Genomic DNA, 19,028 nt, shown 5'->3' on the forward strand with positions numbered 1-19,028 from the left:
ATAAATTAAATAATGTGGCATTTGGACCTCTAATGGCTGGGATTTGTTGATGTAAGAGTTAAGGTTTTAGCCTCCGTTAGCCTGCAGAAATTTGGCAAACTATTGATATTTATTTGGAACTCGAGTCCGGTTATATGGGAAAAAAACAAGTCTGTCCCAACAAGCGTTCTTTCTCTTGGATTTGGAAAGTAGTGCCAGAGGCCACACGTGACCCACATATGCAGACTTGTGTTTGAGAACTGGTTTTTTTTTCCGTACAGCGCTCATTTGCTTTTCACGATGGATCTCGGGCAGGCGATACTTCTGGTGCTTGCTGCTTGTTTCTCCTGCTTGCTTTTCTTTAATGCCTGGAACAAGATGTTTCGGAAGGGGAAACTTCCTCCTGGGCCCACTCCTCTACCTCTGTTGGGCAACCTGCTCCAGATGAAGAATGGCGCACTGGTTAAATACCTGCTATCAGTAAGATTGTTATTTGTATATTTTTGTATTACAACCATTTTGTACTAAAAGGGCATCCATTTTTAGGTCTCGCCTGACCCAGCGCATGTGCTGACCTGGTGAGACTTTTTGTGAGGGCTCAAAAAATTGCTACCACTGTAGCCTAGAGCTACAGTGCACGTACACGTGTGCGCGCGCCTCACTTTCGCGGCCGCACGGCTGCTTTGATGTTTGATCGTGATCAGTTTCACTTTTGCAGCCGCACGGCCGCTTTGATGTTCTCCGTGAGCCAGTTTTTTTTTCTCCTGTTTATTACTTCTATGTAGTAATGGTGGCACCCGTGCGCCACCATTACTACAGAGCTGTAATAAACAGAAACAAGCATTGGCATAGCCAATAGGTCTTGCTTTTGGGACCTTATAAGTATTTAGTTATGCAACTGTTACATGGCTAAACACTTATAAGGTCCCAAAAGCGAGACCTATTGGCTATGCCAATGCTTGTTTTATTTTTAAGTACAGCATATATAGGGCCCATATGTAAAACCTTGGGCACAAGAAGTAGCAGCACTGCATTAAGAATATTACGATCCGATTCTTCTTCATTTTATGCATGGTCTGTGGCTAAGTTTGTTGGTTAGATGTGGATTATTAGATCAAAATGGTTATGTTCCCACTTACTGTAACCAGCTAATTGTGTGCTCTCCTGTATGTGGATTATATGATCACTGATGGCGATTATTGCTGGCTCCTGTTCCTTTCCATGTTTTATATTTGTAAATATCTGATGTGTGATGTGATGTTTATTTTCCATGCATGATGTTTTATTATTCTTTTAATTATGTCTTTTAGTGATTTAGTATTTATAATGCTTTTATGACAATTAATGTCGAAATAAAGCTTTTGAACTGAACTGACAGGAAAGTGGGGACTGGCTACAGCCCACAGAGAACGAGGCAAGGAGGAGGGGGCAGAAGCAGAGTCAGCAAGCCGGCCACTTATGGAGGCTGGCGGGGGCAGCAACCCATCCACAGAGAGCTGACAGGATGAGGCAGGGTCACGCAGATGGTGAATGGAAGGTAGGCAGATGTGGAACAGGGGCAGTTGTCTGACCATGGCAAGCAAGCCTGCATGGGCAGGATCAGAGCAATGGACACTGGAGGGAAGGACGGTGGCGCATGGAGCATGAACATGGAAAACGAGGAGCAGAAGTGGGGGATAGAGACAGGGGTAGCAAGCTGACCATTGAGGGAAGGCTGGCATGTGTAGCACAATCGACTACAGAGAGCAGGCAGAAGAGGCAGGAGCACACACAGGAAACAAAGGCATTCGAAAAGGGGGGCTTTGACAGCAAGCTGAAAACAGAGACAGGAGGTGCGAGTAGGAGCATGCAGATTTAGAACAGGACCAAGCAGTAGGGGAGGAGGGGCAGAAGGCAAAGTATCACTCATGCGGTAACATAGCTATAACTTGCACACCCATTATGCAGTGTTGTTATAAATGATTTCAATTCAGATGTTGCAGTGGGTTCACTGATAGAATTTTAATGTCAAAAATATTGATGTTCTAAATATCGAAAAAAATATATAGAAAACAAAAATAGTGACTCCTATACCTAAACAGGTAAGTAAAAAAAATCAAATCAAAAATATCGATGTAAAAAATATAGATGAAAACAATATCGATTTAAATATATATATAAAATAAAATAATACATATTAAATATATTAAATATTATTATTAATTTTAACAAAATAAATTAAATTATTTTAACTTTTTTCAAAATATAACAAATAAACATAATCATTTATATATATATATATATAATCTACTGGCGGTCGCCAGTAGATAGTTATAGTTACAACCTAGTTTCCATAGGAAATCTCAAAATTCTATTTTAAATAACTTTGGCACCGGTTGACGAATCCTCGCGAATTTTTCAAAACTAATGCGGCGCTCCGTTCAGCTCCTACCCTGAAAGTCTCGGGGTGATTCGTCAAGCGGGGGTCGAGAAAAAGGGGGGGTCCCAAAACGCGTTTTCCCCATGCATTTTTCCATAGGACCTTTAGTCGAAGGTACAGCCCGAACGGCTGAACAGAATTACTTGAAATTTGGCAGAGAGGTAGTCCTCAGGTCAAGGAAGTGCCTTTTGAAGGTCTCGTGTAAATCTGTTCAGTATTTCCTGAGAAAATAGCATTTAAAACCATATCAATATCTATACGCGCGCACCGTGTGCGCACTGTGAGCGCACCCTGCCGTGCGCGAGCGCAATTCTGATTGGTTGTTAGATGTCGGTAAACATTCGAATCGGTCGAAACCAGGAAGTGTCGGCCACCATTTTGTCTCTCGCAGTCTGAGGGGGTGAAAAACAAAAGTGGAGAACGTGAAAAGGGGGCAGGGTGGACAGTTCCTGACCCCCTAGCCTTTGTCAGGGGGTCCCAGGACCCCCAAGGGCCAAAAAAAGATTATTTTTTTTTCGAAAAATCACGGAGTGCACGCACTGTGCGCGCATGCTGAAAAACACACGTACATTTTTTTTTTGAATTTTTACCGGAAAAACCCACGAGGTTCGCGCTAAAAATCCCATAAAAAAAATAAAAAATACATACATAAATTAGCATTTAAAAAACCTTTGAAATTCACTAAAAAAACCATAGGTTTCACACACGTTATAGTTACGAATTAGCATTTAAAAAACCTTGCAAATTCACTTAAAAAACCATAGGTTTCACACATGTTATAGTTAGCTGGACATTTCACTCGTAAAAAACCAATGAAATTCCCCCGTTATAGTTTTTGCAGGCAACTATAACTCACGCGACCGCAATCCTCTGCTGATGATGTCAGATATTACATCACTGATGACATATGTGTCTTTCTGAAAAATAAATATTTGTAATATATGTATAGCTAAAGATTAATGGAAGAAGACATGGGTAAATAAGTGTCTAAATACAGTGATGTAATATCTGACGTCATCAGCAGAGGATTGCGGTCGCGTGAGTTATAGTTGCCTGCACTAACTATAACGGGGGGAATTTCATTGGTTTTTTACGAGAGAAATATCCAGCTAACTATAACATGTGTGAAACCTATGGTTTTTTTAAGTGAATATATATATATATATATATATATTTATTTTCGGCACTTGACTGATTGTAGCCTGCATCTCCCCTTCCAATCGATCTTTTGACAGAAGCAGATAATTGGAGCAAGTGTAAAATCCTGCACTACTCTTTTAAAAAGACAATTGACTGTTAAATATACTCGAAGGATAAAGTGCATCAGGGAGCTGAGCGGATTACTATTCTTCTGCCAGCATAACGCGCATTCGTTTCAATAATCACACTTACCAGCATGGAATGATGCACTATGGGAGATGCAGGCTACAATCAGTCAAGTGCCGAAAAAACTATAAATACGGAAGCACAGTTGCACTCTGCATTACTTCCTGTCCGTGATAAAGGCAGCATGGCCGAAACCGGTTAAACCATAGGAAGCGCTGTGCTGAATTCTCCAATTAAAAGCTTCATGTCTCTTGAAGTGGGCCTCTTGTGTGTGTGTTCACGGAGAGTGGAATTTGGCAGGCTGCTCCTTACCCGTCTTTTAAGAGGCCGCCCTGCAGGGTTGGTGGCTCCCCATTCGGAGGTTCTTCTTTTGATGTGTGATGAGGGAGCATGACCCACACACTGCCGCCAGACCTACGAAGGTGATGCCAATATGGTGAAAAAAGACGGCAGCGCTGGAAGCGATTTGGCCGGGGATGATTCCACTTCCAATCGTTCTTTTGACAGAAGCAGATAATTGGAGCAAGTGTAAAATCCTGCACTACACTTTTAAAAAGGCAATTGACTGTTAAATATACTCGAAGGATAAAGTGCATCAGGGAGCTGAGCGGATTACTATTCTTCTGCCAGCATAACGCGCATTCGTTTCAATAATCACACTTACCAGCATGGAATGATGCATTATGGGAGATGCAGGCTACAATCAGTCAAGTGCCGAAAAAACTATAAAAACGGAAGCACAGTTGCACTCTGCGTTACTTCCTGTCCGTGATAAAGGCAGCATGGCCGAAACCGGTTGGACTATAGGAAGCGCCGTGCTGAATTCTCCAATTAAAAGCTTCATATCTCTTGAAGTGGGCCTCTTGTGTGTGTGTTCACGGAGAGTGGAATTTGGCGGGCTGCTCCGTACCCGTCTTTTAAGAGGCCGCCCTGCAGGGTTGGTAGCTCCCCATTCGGAGGTTGTTCTTTTGATATATATATTTATATATATATATATTAACTGAAAAAAATGTAGGTTTCAGGAACGTAATTGTTAGTTGGACATTTCACTCATACAAAACCATATAAATTCTGGCGTTATAGTTAGTTCAGCTAACTATAACTCGCGCCCCCGCAATGCACTGCTGATGACGTCACATATTACATCATTCATTACATGATCTGTGACATCACTGATGACATCACTGATGACATCTCAAATGACATCACTGATGACATCATCCAGTGACTGTGTTTCTGTAAAGTTTAATTTTGTTTTATATATATGTCAAGCTGTATTGAGGAATGAGTGGGTTTATAAGTGTCTGTATGGAGGATTTAATAGTAATGTTTAAGTGATTGATTAAATGTGTCTTACTGAATGCATGGGTTAGTGACTAAACTGTGGGAAAGTCTGTATCAGTCTGTCTGTTGTTGTGTAAGCTGCTGCATGGGTTGGTGAGTAGCTGCATGAGTGTCTATATGGGTTATTGATTGCTTGCCTGAGTATTTGTATGGCTGCCTGAGTGTGTGTGTGTGGGTGGGTGGGAGGTGTGTGACTCTGTGCATAGATGTGTGAGTGGTTGATTCCCTGGGTGTATGGGTTCAAGAGTGCATGAGGAAACAGCTGTATCGGTGGGTGAGTGTGTGTTTGGGTGTGTTGGTGAGTGAATGGATGTCTCAGTGGTATATGTGCAAGTAACTACATATGTAAAAGGCAGTATATGTGAGTGATGGTGTATATAGATAACTATATGTGAGAGTCAGTAATTGTGAGAATGGCTGCATGGATGAGTGTGTATTTGTATCAGTGATTCTATAAGAAAGTAATTATGTGTTATTATCTCTATGAATAAGTGAGGTTGTGTCTGTATAACTGTATAGGTGAGTAAATGGAAGTATGATTGATTCTTTGCATGACTGACTAAGTGTGTGAGTAACTCTGGATATGTGGCAGTGTGTGAGTGTCTCTATAGGTGTATTAGTGCATATGATAGTGTTGTATTGATGGGTGACTGCATGTATGAGTGACTGTATGGATGAATGAGTGGATGTGTGTGTAGATCTAGGAATCAGTCAGTGCGTATTTAGTAACTGGTATTGATGTGTCTATTTTTTCGAAAATGGTAGTCTGTATTTTAGAGTGGGTGCATCAAAGGTTATATTCAGGTGTGAGGAGATGCATCAGATTTTCACATGGATGATGTCATCAGTGATGTCATCAGTTATGTAATTTGAGATGTCATCAGTGATGTCATCAGTGATGTCACTGACCATGTCATGAATGATGTAATATGTGACGTCATCAGCGAGCATTGCTATATAACGCTGGAATTTCTATGGTTTTGTACTAGTGAAATGTCCAACTAACTATAATGTTCCTGGAACCTATGGTTTTTTTCAGTTAATTTCTATGGTTTTTTAAATACTAATTTCTAACTATAACGTGCCTAAAACCTATGTTTTTTTCAGTGAATTTCTATCGTTTTTTAAATGCTAATTTCTAACTGTAACATGCCTGAAACCTATGGTTTTTCAAGGGAATGTCAAAGGTTTTTTAAATGAAAATTTGTAAGTCTAGTGTACTTCAATCCTATGTTTTTTTTATTTTCTCTCTCTCTCTCTATATATATATATATATATGTGATCAAGACCCGAGTGGGGGTCGAAACGCGTTATGACGGACTGGCTGGGCAACTAAATAAAGCACCTTGATTGGCACAATTTTCTGGTTCCGCTCTTCGTTTCTGTGTCTGAGTAAGGCACTGTCAGTGGTGATTTGCATTCATATATATATATATATATATATATATATATATATATATATATATATATATATATATATATATATATATATATATATATATATATATATATATATATATATATATATATTACCTACTGGCGGTCGCCAGTAGGTAGTTATAGTTAGGACCACGTTTCCATAGGAAAACCTCAACATTCTATTTTGAATAACTTTGGCGCCGGTCGACGAATCCTCGCGAATTTCTCAAAATAGGTGGGGCGCTACGCTCCGCTCCTACCCTGAAAGTCTCGGGGGGATCCGTCAAGCGGGGGCTGAGATAAAAGGGGGGTCCCAAAACGCGTTTTTCCCATGCATTTTTCCATAGGACCTTTAGAACGAGCTACAGCCCGAACGGCTGAACAGAATTACTCAAAATTTGGCAGAGAGGTAGTCCCTAGGTCAAGGAAGTGCCTTTTGTAGGTTTGGTGTAAATCTGTTCAGTAGATTCTGAGGAGAAAATAGCCTTTAAATCAATATATATATCTGAGCCCGCTTACGGTACGCTTACCGTACGCTTACGGTAAGCGTACGGTGGCGTGCGCGAGCGCGATTCTGATTGGCTCTTAGATCTTAGTAAACATTCGAATCGGCCGAAACCAGGAAGCGGCGGCCGCCATTTTGTCTCTCGCACTGAGTGTTGTTTATCAAACATGATGGCCAAAAACATGTTACGGGGCTGTTTTGACAACTCCCTCCCACATAGTCATGTTGAGGGAGTCCACAAACATCCCCCAAGAGCAAAAACGGTTTTATTTTTTTTTCGGCAATTTCGCGGGGTACGCTTACCGTACGCTTACCGTAAGCGTACGGTAAAAAAATAAAAATAAAAAAAACACTATCCACACTTACCCCACCCCCTGTGCTTTTGGTGGCCGAAGGCCACCAAATGTACAGGGCTTATTAATAGGTAAAAAAAACTAAATTTTGGCAACATGAAATTATAAAATTGAAATAAAAAAAACACTATCCACATTGACCCCACCCCCTGTGCTTTTGGTGGCCGAAGGCCACCAAATGTACAGGGCTTATTAAAGTTGATAAAAACCGTGCACGGAACGAACTGCGTTAAGTGGGCGCGCACGCCTCGAATGGCGTAAAGTAACTTAGCATTTAAAAAACCGTACAAATTCACTGAAAAAACCATAGGTTTCACACACGTTATAGTTAGGAATTAGCATTTAAAAAACCTTGCAAATTCACTGAAAAAACCATAGGTTTCACACATGTTATAGTTAGCGGAAATTTTACTGATAAAAAACCAGTGAAATTCCCCCGTTATAGTTAGTGCAGGCAACTATAACTCACGCGACCGCAATCTTCTGCTGATGACATATGTGTCTTTATGAAAAAAAAATATTTGTAATATATGTATAGCTAAAAATGTATGGAAGAAGACATGGGCATATAAGTGTCTAAATACAGTATTAGCATCAGCAGAGGATTGCGGTCGCGTGAGTTATAGTTGCCTGCACTAACTATAACGGGGGAATTTCACTGGTTTTTTATCAGTAAAATTTCCGCTAACTATAACATGTGTGAAACCTATGGTTTTTTCAGTGAATATATATATATATATATATATATATATAGTTCTAGTTAGGACCTATTTTCCATAGGAAATCCGCAACATTCTATTTGGAATAACGTTGGCGCCGATTGACGAATCTTCGCAAAAATTTCCAATCTTTTGGCCAGCTTCGGTCAGCTCCTATCCTGCTAATTTCACGGTGATTCAACAAGCGGGGGCTGAGAAAAAAGAGGGGTCCTAAAACACATTTTCCCCATGCATTTTCCCATAGGACCTGTTGACGCAGCTACAGCCCGAACTGCTGAACGGAATTACACCAAATTTGGCAAAGAGGTAGTCCTCAGTTCAGACTCGTGTCTTTTGCTTAAATGGTGTAAATCCATTCAGTAGTTCCTGAGAAAATTAGAGTTAAAAAGATAGATATATCTGGGCGGAGCCTAACCACACATCTCATCGTGAGATCTGATTGGCTGTCAGCACTTCGTCCAAGAAGTGTTGGCAGCCATCTTGGGACCAATATACATGATAGCACCTCATTAAAAAGCATTGCAGTTAATAGAAGGTGTTAAGACTTTAGTTACATCATAAATCATTTGTTGATTGTACCATACTCATTTTAGGAATTGTGGTGTGTTCTAAGGTGATTTTACCATGTGAAAAAGCCTTCTGCTGTGATATCATGAATCATGTTTGAGAGAAAACTATTTTCTCATGCTATTCCCACAGAGGTTTGGAAGGTGATCTATAAGCTAAACTGAGAGCATATTTTCTGTAAATTCACATTAACTTTCTCAGTCATGTGAGAATGAAGTCTGAAATTCTCAGTAAAACATGTACATCCAACAAGGGCAGAGACTGTCAGTTGATTCCTTTGTGTTCTACTGCAGCTTCCCAGAATATTCTAAAGAACAACTAGAGTGCTAACAGTCCTACTTATGACAAACGTATTGCACACCTGAAGCCATCTTGATTGGAATAAAGACAGGGGTGGTTTGGCGATAATATACCGTGACAAATACTTGGTAAGAACTGAGACTCTCCCTAGCATGACCTGTGAAGCATTAACCTTTTCCATAAAAATTAACAATTCCTATACCTTCAAAGGAACACTCCTATACCGCCCCCAGACTCACGATCAGGGTTTCTAACCTCCCTAGACAGCCTGTTGGAACCCGTAGCAGGGGAAACAAACTTCACCATTCTAGGTGATTTTAATTTCCATCTGGAAAACTTTGACGATAAGGCTACATCTACCCTACTTACTTACTTACTGAGTTAGAGGCTATCTCCCTTCCACAATTGATCACCGGTCCCACACACAGAGCCGGTCACACGTTAGACGGGCTCTTCACCAGTAATACCAATTTATCCATTATCAAAACCCTACCCCTGACCAGGACTGATCATCGGGCAGTGTTATTTAACATCCTGGCAAAAAAAAAACTCCCCTTCATCTATACCTAGCAGGTCTAAACAGTTTAGAGCCTGGAGCCAAATAGATCAGCAGCTCCTTAACGCTCAACTGTCAGCAGCCAACTACAATCCCACAGTCAATCCCACACTAGCCTCCTCCAAATACTTCGACTGGCTGAACAATGCCTTTAAAGCACTGGTACCCCTCAAAAATCTGTCAAAAATTAGAACCTCCCCTTCAGCATCTTGGTTTTCTGAATTCCTCAGATTAGAAAGGCAATGCTGCAGGAACCTCAAGAGACATTGGCGCAGAGACTATAACGCCTCTGATAAAACACGCTATAAAGAGGCAATCCACCAATATAAACAGCTCCTAATCACCGAGAAAAGCAAATACTATACCAATCAAATAGAAGCAACCCAAGACTCCAACAAGAGCCTCTTTCAGGTAGTCCTTAAATTATCAGGATCTACAGTAAATCCCCTACCAGCTCCTACCCAGGACTTATGCAATGCCTTGGCCAATGCATTCCAAGACAAAGTCAGCAAAATATACGACAATTTCACTACGCAATCAAAAAACGATCACCTAATCTTTCCTGAAATTACCAATAAGTTCCCTTCTTTTTCGCACTTTCATCAAGTCTCACCTGAACTAATAAAAGACCACATCCAAACCATAAAATCGGGCTCCCCAACGGACCATTGTCCACCCTCGGTACTAAAACTTATTCCTGACCTACTAGCCCCCAACCTTGCAGACATCTGCAACGCCATGTTGAACACAGGTATCTACCCCACAGCCTGGAAAAGGACAACTATCAAACCTTTGCTGAAGAAGCAGCATCTAGACCCACTAGACACCAAAAACTATTGACCCATTACAAACCTCCCTTTCGCAGCTAAAATCTTTGAAAAAATAATGAACACGCAACTAGCTCAATACATTGAAGAAAACAATCTCCTGGATGAAACACAATTTGGCTTTAGAAAGGGCCATGGGACGGAAACTGCCCTCATTAAGGCAGCAGACGAAATCAGAGCCACTCGGGACAAAGGTGGATCAGCAATTCTGATACTACTGGATTTATCAGCGGTCTTTGCCACTCTCATCGACCGTGTCTCAAACTTAGGTGTCAAACTTAAAGCAAAGGAACTCCTGGCCTCCTTCCTATCCAATCGCTCTTAGCTGGTGAGTCTCGGCGAATTTAATTCCCCCCTATTTACCCTCCCTTGCGGAGTGCCACAAGGATCATCCTTGAGTCCGACACTATTTAATATCTATGTGTCGGACCTGGCCAAGGTAATTAAAATCCATGGGATCAGGCTGACAACCTACGCCGATGACACACAGCTGGTGCTTACAATTAACAACGACGGAGAAGCAATTGCAGCCAATTTTCAAACTGCCATGCTTGCCATCAATTCCTGGATGACTGAGAACTGTCTAAAGCTGAACTCCGATAAAACGCAGGTAGTGATATTCGGCAAACTACATCCAGCATGGTCTCCTATTTGGTGGCCGACCGCCTTGGGACCTCCACCCCTCCCTGTACCTAAAGCTAGAAACTTAGGGGTCATATTCGACGACAAACTAACCTTCTTAGCCCATACAAACACCATCGTTTCATCATCTTTTCATACTCTCAGAATAATTAAAAAACTACTACCGTTTCTTCCCCCAAATGCAGGAAAAACACTGGTTAGTATGCTAGTAATGTCAAAAATTAACTTCTGTAACGGCTTATTTATTAATGCCCAACAAAAGATTATTAAAAAATTACAGATGGTGCAGAACGCCGCCGCCAGACTAATAACAGGCACCCCCAAGTACAACTCAATTTCCCCGGTGATCCGGAATCTGCACTGGCTACCAATATCAAGCCGCATCAAGTTTAAGGCCCTCTGCATCGCCTTTAAGGCCATTCACAACACGGGACCAGACTTTCTGAAAAAAGCATTTTGTGCCCATGTGCCTAATCGAACCTTACGCTCCTCAACCGCCAATTTGCTAAGGGTTCCCCGCACATATAAGGCATCCTGGGGTGACAAGATTTTCACCATTGCCACTACCAGGTTATGGAATCCCCTCCCCCAACACCTGAAAACATGCCCAACGCTACCTGGCTTCAGGAAACTTATAAAAACCTGGCTTTTCAATCAATGAGCATTTCAATAACGCTTACTCCTTGAAGTCCGTAGCGCCGAGACACCCACGGGTATTTGCGCGCTCTATAAAAATTGCTTAACTAAATAAAGTGGTAACTCTTAAAACATTTAATTTAAAAAGGAACAAACTGAGGGGGTTCATTTTGCCATAGAAAGTATGATTAGTGCTGCAGAAAGAAAAATTAGGGCACCTTTTGAGTGACTTCTCAAATCCTCTTACAGTTCATAAAAAAATTCTGACATGCAGACTGAAACATGCACTTTCAATACCAGCAGCAGACTTCCCTGGTGAGCAGTAGCTTTACTACAGTTATCTAATAAGCAACTAGAGTGCTAACATTCTGAATTTATGGCAAATGTGTGACACATCTGAATACCTTCTTGATGGAATAAAAATAAAAAACTGAAAGCCTTTCCTTCTGAGGAGACTGCAGTAAATGAGGAAATTAGGAAACATCATAACAAATAAATCTCCCAAGAAGGCCACCAGAGACAAAAGAGCCCAAATGCAGCACAAATATCACCCAGATGTAGCCCACATGTAGCCCAATGACAGAAGTGTGCAAAACACTTATTTTTTGTGTATTTGCGGTTTTATATAGTACAGACTTGTCAGGTATTGGAGTGCTTTACATGAGCATTGGTTACATCACACAAGATCAAATTCATTTCGGTTGTAGACATGGGGAGATTAAGTGATTTGACCAGAATCACAGAATGTTGAGCTGAAGCAGAAACTTCAACCTGGTTCCCCAGTTGCAAAGTCTGCAGCTCTGGAAGAAACATCACATCCTCTCCCCTAAGTGCAACATTTAATCAAGTGGTCAACTGGATAAAAAAACATAAAGATTACAAATAATTCTTTGTCGCTATTTGAAAACTCAGAAAATATGTCCTCATTGTAATTTTTTAGAGCACTATCCATAATTTTGATGCAAATAAGATCCTCTAATATACGTAATTTCTAAAGGAAATGCTCTAGGTATTACAGTTTTGATTACATCAAGATGACGTCAGGCGTTCCACACTTTTGTAATAAATATAGAATGTTAGCAATCTAGTTGTTCATTGGGATACTGTTGAGAGGCAGAGGCCAGGGGCACGTACTCTGAAAATTGAAGGCAGGTACGAGAGTGCAGAAGCAAAAATTTAACCACACTGGGCAGGTAGGAAGGGCAGTGGCAGAACAACAGACTATGGAGGGCAGTGGAAAGGGGGGCAGGGGCAACAAACCAACAATACAGGACTGGCAAGAGAGGCTGTGGCAATATAATAGACCATTGGGGGCAGAAGGAAGAGGCAGTGGTAGTACAACCATACATGCCAACAGACCCGTTTCAGCCAGGAAACTTCCAATGTTTTTAAGCTCAAATGGGCTTTATTTGATCTGTCTCCTGTCTACAATCTCCTCTTTTTCAATGTAACTCAAAGGGGAAAATCAATACCCCATTTATTTTTCAAAATCTCCCTCTTACCAAGTTCATAATGTTCGCAAGTATGGTACATTGGATCATGGTAGGCAGGAGGAATTGGGGTAGGGACATGGACTCGGATAACAGAGGACAGGAGGGACATGGAGAGGTGCATCAAACTGACCCTACAGGGCAGGCATCAGGGTTTGCAGCAGCACAATACACCACACGGGGCATGCAGGACAGGAGTGCAGCACAACAATCCATAGAAAGCAATAGGGAGGGGACAGGACCATGCACATGGACAACAGAGAACAGAGGGGAAATAGGCAATGGTAGCTAGCTGACCATAATGGACAGACAGAACAGAAAGCTGCAGCATAATAGACCATAAAGGGCAGGAGGGACAGATCAGGGGCATTACAATGGAACAGACAAGCCAGGAGGGAGGGAATAGGGGTCTCCACATGGAAACAGAGGGCTGGGGGCAAGGGGGCAGGGCAGGAGCAGCATGATGACCATGGAGGTCAGGCACGATGGGCACTATAAACAAGACACACCATGGAGAGCAACAGTGATACTATGATGGCACACACACAGACCATGGAGGGAAAATGGGAGGGGGTCAGGGGCAGCTAGCTGACCACACTGGGAAGGTGGAAGGGGCCATGGCAGCACAGAAGACCATACATGGCAAGCAGGAGGGTTAGTGGCAGCACAATGGCTATGATGGGCAAGAAGGAGGGTGCAGGGGCATGCACAAAGGACCATGGAGGATAGAAGGGAGGGTCACGACCTGGGCACAGACAAGAGAGTTCAGGGGAAGGGGCCTCACAACAGACCGCACAGGGCAGGCAGGAGGAGCAGTTGCAGCACAACAGACCAGGGAGGGCAGAGGAGTATGGCAGTAAAATGGACCATGGAGGACAGGAGGAAGGGGATAGGGGCATGGCATGTGGACAGGCAGGGTTGAGGTGGCAGGGACAGGTTACAGTCATCTGACAATGCTAGGCAGGTGGGAGGGGAGTTGCAGCTCAACAGAACACTCAGAGTAGATAGGAGTGGCAGGTCCATGGAACATGGTGGGCAAAAAGGATGGAGCAGGGGCATGCACAAAGACATCGGAGAGCAGGGGGAAGGGGAATAGGGGCAGCAAGCTAAGCACAAAGGCTAAGCAGGAGGTCAATGATGGGCCATAGAATTGGGCAATGGAGGGCAGGACGAGTGGACTGGCACATCATGCTAAATGGAGGGCAGTGGCAGCACATCAGACCATGCATGGCAGGAGGGAGGAGGCTAGTCCATGGATTCAGACAACAGAGGATAGGGAGGAGGTGGATGGGGCAGCAAGCTAACTGTTCCGAGAAGGTGGGTATTAGGAACTTTATTGTTTTTAAAATGTGTGTCTGTGCGAACTACTTAAAATATGAACAAGTATTCAGCATAATCTCACTTTTATTCAGGAAGAAGAGGACGTTTGTGACTGTCACTAGGCAGAAACACCCACTGACCCACCACCCCCATTGCAAAATGTAATGCCCATGAAAAGGGTAGGTGGACGCAGTGTAATATAGAACATAGTCCTGAGTGCACGATTGAAAATAAAAACTAAATATAGTATATGGTATAAACTATGCACCAAAAAGTGTGATATAAGATGAACCGGGGCGTGAAATATAATATGCAATACATTGTGCCCAATGACAGATTCATTGGAGAGCGCGATATAGCACAGGCTCTAGCGCGTGCTCTGCGATATGCGCCTTGAAGTGTAATATGCACAGGGCAGTGTTGTGTAACCTAACTAGTCTCTAAAGTTGTAATATAAAATATGTGCTGGGGAGAGTAACGTTGCATATGCACTGTGACAAAGATATGGATCCCAGATTGTAATATGTATGGCATAGCGCTGTACGTTATAACATACACATCGAGGAAGGCACGTTAGATGGGGCAATATAACCCGTGCGAAGGCAAGTGTGGCATGACATATTCACGGGGTGGTGTTACAGTGCACATGGGCTAGAGAGTGTCATAACATACGCACTAGCTGGTGGAATACAACACAGAGGTGTGTGGCACTCGGCGGGCACTGGTGGGTGTAACACAGCATTGGGCTCAGCCAGGAGCACGCTGTGACTCTCAAGTTAGGTTTGTCTCCTTTCCAGAGAGTAAAATAAAAAGTATTACACATCCGGCGGTGGATGTGTGTTATATTAACCATGAGGGGGGTTTCTTGCATAGTTTGGTCGAATTTTTGTCGAATCCCCTTTGAATGGCTTGGTGTGCGTGTGTATTAAATGTGCCCATCAATAGCTACCCATGTTTGTATAAATAAATGACAAGGGTGTCTACTTGGAGAGTACCCACCGGCGGGGGCGCCGGGATTAGGCACGGTAGGGCGTCAGACACGTCAGAGCTTCACTAGCGGTGTAAATACATTCCACGTGGATTCATTGTATGCATAGTCGTCTTTTAATGAATATCACGCAAATCGTCATGGTGATAGGTACATACGGTTTGTCCAGCATGTCCTAGGTGTTTCTATAAATATATTTAAAAAAAAATAATAAAAACAAAGGCCGGCCCCGGGGGATGGGGTCCCTGGGGCCATAAGTGGCCTGAGGAGGGGGGCAATGCAGCCCCCCTCCTAAATAATTTTTTTTAAAAAGGCCATGAACCGGGGGTTGTGGTCTCCGGGGCCAATTAAGGCCTTGGGAGGGGGGCCACGCGGCCCACCTTCCAAATAAATTTTTTTCAACAAAAAAAATTAGGGTCCAGGCCCTGGGGGATGGGCTCCCCAGGGCCAATACATTAGAAAAAGAAGGTGGGCCACACAGCCCTCCTTCTTAAAAAAGTAAAATAAATAAAAGACCGGCATCGCGCCGGAGGCCACCCCCCCTCCTTGCAGCACTCTGCAAACGTGCCCCCTGGCCAGTTGTAAGTTGGGGAATTAATTCTCCTTCAATACTGAGGGTCCCTGAGGGCCAACTAGCCCAACAGGTATCTCCAGTATGCGCCAGGGAGCTGTGTTGCAGACAGGTGTTCTGAGGCCACGCCCCTTTTTACACCTCTATGCAACGCAGCTCTGTGGCGCTTACTGGAGGTACCTAGTGGGCTAGTTTGACCCTAGAGACCCTCAGGATTCAAGGGGACTTAATTGCCCAACTAAAAACGGCCACAGGGCGTGTTTACGCAGTGGGGAAGGGAGGGGACGGGGCTTGAGGTGACGTGTGCAAACACGCCCTGTGGTGCGTTTTAAGAGGTAGTTTTAATCCCCTGCCCTATTATATACTAGGGTCTTACAGAGGAGGTCATGCTTATCACAGGGGGACCCCAACGCATAGTGTTCCCTAATGTATGTAGGTGTTTTCACTGTATTCTGAGTGTCTTTTAAAATAGCACTGGCTCTAGGACTGGTTAGTCAGACTCAGTTACCACCAGTATCCGTCTGAAAAAGTTGAGGGTACAGGATGATTTTGCAACAAGGCTTCTTTCTGCTCTTCTGTTTGTTCTTTCTGCACGTTATCCTTCTTCCTGCACTTTTCTTCGTCTTTGAGGACTTCTTTTGCTTCTTTCTGCATTTCTTTTTTTTCTTTCTGTGCGTTTTTTCTTCTTTCCTCACATGTCCTATCTCTGTAGCCATAGTTAGAAATTAGCATTTAAAAAACCTTTGAAATTCACTGAAAAAACCATAGGTTTCAGCGGCGTTATAGTTAGCTGGACTTTTCACTCGTACAAATCCATTGAAATTCCCCCGTTATAGTTAGTTCAGCTAACTATAACTTGCGCGCCCGCAATGCACTGCTGATGACGTCACATATTACATCACTCATGACATGGTCAGTGACATCACTCATTACATCACTGATGACATCTCAAATGACATCACTGATGACATCATCCTTGTGATAGAGTGGCAGACCTCCTCTCCCCCTAATATAACCTTTGATACGCACATTCAGAAATAGAAATTAAAAATTTCAAAACAATGGACATACCAATACCAGTTACAACAACCTATTCAGTAATTCTAAGATCCACATACACATTCACTCATTCACCAACAGTCCTATACAGTCACTCATACATGTACTCACTCATCATATGTACTGATACACCTATACATCCTGTTACACAATGCCACTCATCCATAGAGTTACTCACACACATAGTCACTCATGCTAATAAAGAATCAAACATCCATTTACTTGCATATACGGTTATACACATACCACCACACTTACTTCTACAGAAAATTACACATATTTAGTATTTTAAACAATCACTTATAGAAACACATACTTACTCATACAGTAACTCTTCCAATCTCTCACTCTCACATACACTCACTCATATACACCAATAGTCACATATACTAGTTTAAAACATATGTAGTTACTCATAAAGACACTGTTGAGTCAGTCATTCACTCATTAACACACCCATGCACACACTCATCCACCCATACAGTCCTGCACACATGCTGTCTTCAACACATACAAACAGTGAGTCACTCATTCATGCACCTATGCACTACATAATACCCCTCACCGAACCATACAGACACTCAGACACTCATACTGATACTCAAAAAACCAACTAATAACCTATATAGACACTCATGTAGCTACTCACCAACCCATGCAGCCACTTATACACAAAGTGAGAGACTGATACAGATATTTACATATTTAAACATTGCTCACTAAGCCATGTATTCACTAAGATACACTTAATCAAGCAGTTATACAATCAATTTTTCACAAACAAATCATCCATTTAGACACTTATATACCCATTTATTCTTCCATCGACCTCGAGATATACTTATATAAAACATATGTAATTTTCAGAAAAACACACATTCACTGGATGATGTCATCAGTGATGTCATCAGTGATGTCATTTGAGATGTCATCAGTGATGTCATGAGTGATGTCACTGACCATCTCATGAGTGATGTAATATGTGACGTCATCAGCAGTGCATTGCGGGCGCGCGAGTTATAGTTAGCTGAACTAACTATAACGGGGGAATTTCAATGGTTTTGTACGAGTGAAAACTCCAGCTAACTATAATGCCCCTGAAACCTATGGTTTTTTCAGTGAAAATATATATATATATATATATATATATATATATTCACTGAAAAAAACATAGTTTCAGGGGTGTTATAGTTAGCTGGACATTTCCCTCGTACAAAACTCTAGAAATTCCCCTGTTATAGTTAGTTCAGTTAACTATAACTCGCGCCCCCGCAATGCACTGCTGATGACGTCACATATTACATAACTCATGACATGGTCAGTGACATCACTCATGACATCACTGATGACATATCAAATGACATCACTGATGACGTCATCCATGTGATAAATTACTGCATCTTCTCACACCCTAATTTAACCGTTGATACACCAACTCAAAATTTCAGACGTCCCTTCTCAAAACCATAGATACTCCAATACCAATAACTACATACCCACTCATTAACTCTTAGGTCTACATACACCTCCACTCACTCACCTGTACAGTCACTCATACTTACAGTCACTCCGTACAAGACTATCATATGCATTTATACACCTACATAGACACCCACACACCACCAATCATCCATAGAGGTACTCTCACACCTAGTCAGTCATGCAAGTAATTAATCACACTCCCATTTACTCACCTATGCAGTTATACACACTCAAGTTCACTTACTCATAAAAATAGTACCACATTCTTATGCTCTTATACAATCATTGATACAAGCACACACTCATCCATACAGCCACTCTCACAATCACACACTCTCACACATACCCACTTCTATACTCTTAGACGCATATATACTGCCGTTCACATATGTAGTTAGTCACACATGTACCACTGAGATATACATTCAATCCCTAACACACCCATACATACACTCACTCAACCATACAGTTCATCACAGATGCAGTCTTAAAACCATGCACCCATAGAATCACCCACTCACACATC

General features: G+C 42.2%; 1 protein-coding gene across 1 annotated transcript in view; it reads left to right on the plus strand.

The window, feature by feature from the left end:
• The first annotated feature begins 262 nt into the window (after window positions 1-262).
• Window positions 263-19,028, plus strand: part of LOC146798084 (cytochrome P450 2G1-like) — a 624,994-nt gene continuing 606,228 nt past the window's right edge. Inside the window, exon 1 of the mRNA XM_085625301.1 lies at window positions 263-459. Coding sequence (XP_085481427.1) covers window positions 280-459 — 180 coding nt within the window. The 5' untranslated portion in view covers window positions 263-279. The remainder of the gene's footprint in view (window positions 460-19,028) is intronic.

Source organism: Triturus cristatus, chromosome 9 (genome assembly GCF_964204655.1).
Source record: "Triturus cristatus chromosome 9, aTriCri1.1, whole genome shotgun sequence".
NCBI classification, from domain to species: domain Eukaryota; kingdom Metazoa; phylum Chordata; class Amphibia; order Caudata; family Salamandridae; genus Triturus; species Triturus cristatus.